Source organism: Anneissia japonica, unplaced genomic scaffold (assembly GCF_011630105.1).
Source record: "Anneissia japonica isolate Jap-2015-1 unplaced genomic scaffold, ASM1163010v1 scaffold287962_len325480_cov183, whole genome shotgun sequence".
NCBI lineage: Eukaryota > Metazoa > Echinodermata > Crinoidea > Comatulida > Comatulidae > Anneissia > Anneissia japonica.
Genome location: NW_022732702.1, coordinates 22,162 through 27,480, shown reverse-complemented (window position 1 = coordinate 27,480; position 5,319 = coordinate 22,162). Strand labels below are relative to the sequence as shown.

The 5,319-nt window shown below is 36.5% G+C and overlaps 1 protein-coding gene across 1 annotated transcript in view; it reads left to right on the top strand.

Annotated features, from left to right (window-relative positions):
• The window catches only part of LOC117115764 (H/ACA ribonucleoprotein complex non-core subunit NAF1-like), a 22,404-nt gene extending 17,902 nt beyond the window's left edge, over window positions 1–4,502 (top strand). Inside the window, exons 9-10 of the mRNA XM_033259694.1 lie at window positions 922–974; window positions 2,483–4,502. Of these exons, the coding sequence (XP_033115585.1) occupies window positions 922–974; window positions 2,483–2,982 (553 nt within the window). The 3' untranslated portion in view covers window positions 2,983–4,502. The remainder of the gene's footprint in view (window positions 1–921; window positions 975–2,482) is intronic.
• The last annotated feature ends 817 nt before the right edge of the window (window positions 4,503–5,319 follow it).

The following is a 5,319-nucleotide window of genomic DNA, read 5'->3' as shown; positions in this document are numbered from 1 at the left end:
CGCCCCCCCCCCCCCAGTCATCCCCCCCCCCCTGATCATTGAGCCTCCCTCGACTCCAACTTCGCTCCCTCCATCATCACCTCCATTTCAGGACTTCTAGATATGCCACTGTGTGTTAATATTACCTCATGAGAGGAAAACAGATTTTTAAAAGTCAGTTAAAATTACCTCAAAGAAGAAGACACCTCAACTTGTAAGACCAAACATTACCACATAACTTATAGGGATACATCTTCTCAAAGGAGAGGTATTAGAGAACTTTTGGTTTGCAGATTCACTCATCCGTGACCGTTCTACAGTGTGTTTTCTGCACAAAGGCGATTCGGACCAAACTGTGTTCTAGAATTCAGGTGACAACAAGAACTTAACGTTCTCGCATGTGACAATGACTTTCCAATGACGTCATTACGTTTTAGGTCCTACAGTTGCCATGCAATCGAAAGCTCTCTGTTGTTACCTAGTAAGCAATTAGTAGAGCTGTGCGTAGTACACTATAGGAAAATTATTATATGAAGGTTAGATTTAATGCTTGAAATCTTTCATGCATGTGCGTTGGTATGTCTGCGATGCTGACATCATCAAATTCGTCGAAAAGTGTGTAAACAAGCAAACTTGAATTTCTAAATACCTGCTGGTTATGAATGTCTGCATACATGTAGTATTGGTCATGTAGTTGTGCCCTATTGCGTGAAAACATTTTTGGACAAATATTAAAGTTAAAAAAAAAATATTTATATGCAAAAACACTATTGCCTACAGTATCTGTATTTTTTTCTTTAATGTTGATTTATTAGCCCTTTCCAGATTAGAAAATAAAATCTTGAATCTAATTTTTACTTATTATCAGGTACAATGCCTTTTATTTTATGTTATTTGTTAACTCAATAATGACATGGCTCTATACTAATTTCTTTCATTCAGAACTGGACAGAAGTTGACAATTGGCGAGGAAAAAAAACATTCCACTGGAAATGGTAAGCTACGGTATATGCAGCATGTTAAAATATATTAATAAGTTGTTGAATCAAGCACGTATAAATGTTTATTATTATTATATTGTTGAGTATTAGTACAACATCCATGATTCATTTATGTGTCTTGAATAAGCAGAACTGAATTAGTGCGATTTGTGTCTTATTAGAAGTTAATTAGCCTTTTTGATCATTCTTAGTAAGCGTTTAATTTAACTATTGTAGAAGTATCAATGTTTTTGCCCTACCATACCTGTTATACTGAATACTCAGTACGTTCCCAAATACTTGCAAAAACAATTTTTAAAGTGATTCGTGTGGGAATCAAACTAACAAGCTCCAGATATCTTGCCTGGGTATCATAACCACTAGACTACCGAGCTTGCGCTTAGTGACTTAGTGACTTTACCTACAGGGGCAAGGCACTTTACCTACAGGGGCAAGGCATCTTAGTTACAGGGGCAAGAGACTGTACCTACAGGGAAAAGGCACCTTAGCTACAAGGACAAGGGACTTTACCTACAGGGGCAAGGCACTTTGCCTACAGGGGCAATGCACCTTAGGGGCAAGGGACTTTACTCACAGGGGCAAGGCACCTTACATACAGTGGAAAAGCACTTTACGTAAAGGGACAAGGTACTTTACCTACAGTTGGTTGCCTTTTCTACTGGGAGTATTAAGAAGATACATGGTTGGCTCAAATGACAGCTGATTACTAGCAACAGTAATATGGAATTGACCCCCAGGGAACTGAGTATATTTTCCATAGCTGTTTGATCCAATGACAGGGAATTAATGTATAAGACCTTGTGGGCATGATGTGCGTATTATTATGGTAAGTGCTTTGACACTCAGTATAAAGCTTAATAACAGTTATGTATGTACTTAGATTAATACAATTCACTCGAGATGTGGACTACCTGTTACAGTAACTTGCTTCTTCCCTAAGGGTCTCTTCGTGTCTGAGCTACCCAGTAAACCGGTACAGCTATTCTCCTCTGTCCACAGCAGGGGCCAAATATACCCCCTTACTCGTCTAGAGTATCTTCATCATCATCATCATCATCATCATCATCATCATCATCGTTATATGTAAAACAATCAGTCTCCAAGAAAAGCTTTTCAGTTAAACTGAAAACATATTTTATATCTACCTACTTGATTTAAATTTTATTCTGAGACATCTTGTTTAACTCGTACTAGTGTCAGAAGACGTTTGTATCCTTTTATTACTTTTTAAAATGCTTTTATTTACTCATATGTTTGTTTATTTATTTAGGTATTTATTTATTTTTAATTTTTTTAATCATTTTTTGTTTTTTGTGGTTTTTTGGTCATCTGGTCTAGGCATGCCTACCACAAGCTTTTGTTTTTTGGTTATGCCTTTTTTCAATATCTTTAATACCTTGCTCTACATTGTTCTGTATTTCAATTTGAAGAAAATAAATGTTGCTTTGATTGATTGATTGATTGATTGATTGATCATCATCATATTTTAAAAATATTTATAGGTATGCGAAGATTCCGTCAGGATGCAGCGGCAAATAACAAAAATGCCAGGAATTGGGGAGACCTAGGCAGGAATCCTCATCCAGAACAACCGTCACAAAGCTCTGCAAGGGGATCCTGGCCACAGCATCAGAACTACCAACCACACCAGCCTCACCATATGTCATCGTATCAGCAATACTCTCAGTATCGGCAGACATCTCCATATCATCAGCATCCCGCATTACCAATCAACGTGCCACCACCACCTTATGGACAGATTATCCCACCTAACGTGCCATTCCCACCACCCGCAGCTCCTGCACCCCCAGCTTCTTTCCAGCATTGTCCTCCCACCGTGCCACCGTATATAGACACATCTAAGCCACCACCATCAATGTGGAATTCTCAGACACCATATAGTTACTCTGGACAGCCAAGATTTGGTAGTGATACTAATAACCACGCCATGGATATGTTGTCTTTTCTGATGAATGTGCCACCACCACCCCCTCCAACTTGAGAGTACAAAGAACGGCCTTCCTGTCTGAGGACTTGTGATCAGTACCAACTTTGTTATGAAGAAAAAAAGCCTGCCCCGGCTCAGCAATCCAGGACCAATCAAAGTAGCTTTAAGAAGAGGAAAACCTTGGCCCTATAAGATTTTTTAATAAATAAATGAATAAATAAATGAATTGTATACCTACATTCAATTGACTAAGTTTAGGGCCAATAGCAATCTTCATTAATGCCTTGGTGGAAATAGATGCAATTGGTGAAATTGAATTATGTGATCAACATCATTTTACTTGAAAATAATACTACTTGTCACCTGTTGTACATACATATCCAGTGTATTGCATTTTAAAATAAGTGTTATGACATGGGTTTTGTATGAGATATTGTAATATCTCAAGAGAGACTTTCTTGGCATGCCTTTTACATCAAGTATGTGTTGTATATTTCATTTTATTCTTATGACTTTTGTTTTTTTCTGTTAAAGCATCGATATCTAGAATTCTTGTTATGTAGTGAAAATACATCTGGTTTTTTAGACTCAGGCCTATCATTTACAACTACCATATACAGTAGTCGCATATACCCCTGTAAGGTGATCCACATACAAGAAGTCCCCCCCTCCCCCAGTAAATTTAGAAAATTTTTTTATGATTTTTGTATGTCGGATGTATAAGATGACCCCCCTATATCATCGTTGGTATTGCTACTTTTTGCTGCTCTATATGGCTTTGATACTGCATCTAGCTAGCTAAAAATGGAGGCAATTGTAGTGGTAATCTTCCAATCTTCTTTAAATCGTAATAGACGATCCGCACATATTACGAACATGATTTAAGAGTAACAGATATGTATGTGTTGCCCATTTAAGACAACTTCCTATTTTTTGATCATAATTTGCTAATTTAAGCCTCGACTTAATACGTGAGAATATGCGATATAAAGATGATCTTGTTTGGCTTTAGTGCTCAGTCAATTCTCGTTCAAACAGAAAACCACAGCATGCAAATAGTGCAACTTGGAAGCTCTATTGTCAAGTGATATTAATTAAGTTTAACTATCTCTAAACATTTTAAAAGAATTACTGCTCTGCTAAACTATGTCATTTATAGTGTAGGATAAAAATACATCATATTATTTCGCTGTTCCTTTATTCGGTACTGTTATTATTTCAGTATCTATTTGTTATTAGAGTGTGTTGAAAATGATGTTGCTTCATTAGTTGTGTTTTCCGTCATTTAGGGGCTGTTAATGCGGGGAAAAAATAAACGACCTTAGGCGTTTATTCCAAATGAGGCTCTGGGGGGAGGCGTTTATTTGAGGGAGGCATTTGTTCCAAATGAGGCTCTGGATGTGTCTTTTATTCAAATCAGGACGTTTAATCCAATAAATACGGTACTGTATATATGTTTCATAGATTACTTTATTGGCTAATACAGTAAATGTTTTCGTCTCATTACAATATTTTATTGCTAATTGATTTATGTTTGTGGGCAGTAAAGAACGAGGAATTGTATGACCAATATAGCCACTGTTTGCTTCCTAGAAAATTGTTTGAATGCTTGTTGAACTAGTGATACCATATCAGTAAACCTAATGCATTTGTATTAAGTGATCAACTCATTAAGTATTAGCCACTTACCCAGTTCCATTAAAAATCAGGGGTGGATCCAGAGAGTCCGCAAGTGGGCCTCTGATTGAGAGACAACACTACCTTATTGGGTCCATTCCCCCAGGGAAATTTTTGTTTTCTAGATGCCTGGAAATAGCCTGAGAGGCATTTTGGGTTATCAATAATTTCTTTTTCTTCCTTTCGTTTTCTTTCGTTTTTACGTTTTCTTGCTATTTGAGACAGTACCCTTGTAAATTGAATCCTTGTATATTGACCACGAGGGCTAATTGCTTACCATGGAGGTAAACGTTCTCCATCAATCTTTTATAAAACAGCTACTGTTTATAAAATTCTTTAATAATAATATGAATTTATATAGCGCATTTTTAGAATGCTGTTTAATACGCTTTACATAAATATACACGTTTAATACAATATTCCATGTAATGAGCCTATTTTTAATTATTTGTTTGTGGCCCGTGAATACTTGTAAATTGAATCCTTGTAAATTGATCACGAGGGCTTTGTTTACCATGGAGGTAAACGTTCTTCATCAATCTGTTATAAAACAGCTACTGTTTATAAAATTCCTTAATGATGACAAACAGTACAGTACTGTATTCCATGTAATGAGCCTATTTTTAATTATTTATTTGTGGCCTGTGAAGCCTTGAGCAGAATAATAGTTTTCATACGTCAATCAGGCAGGGTGTTGAAACCTAACGTAAACAA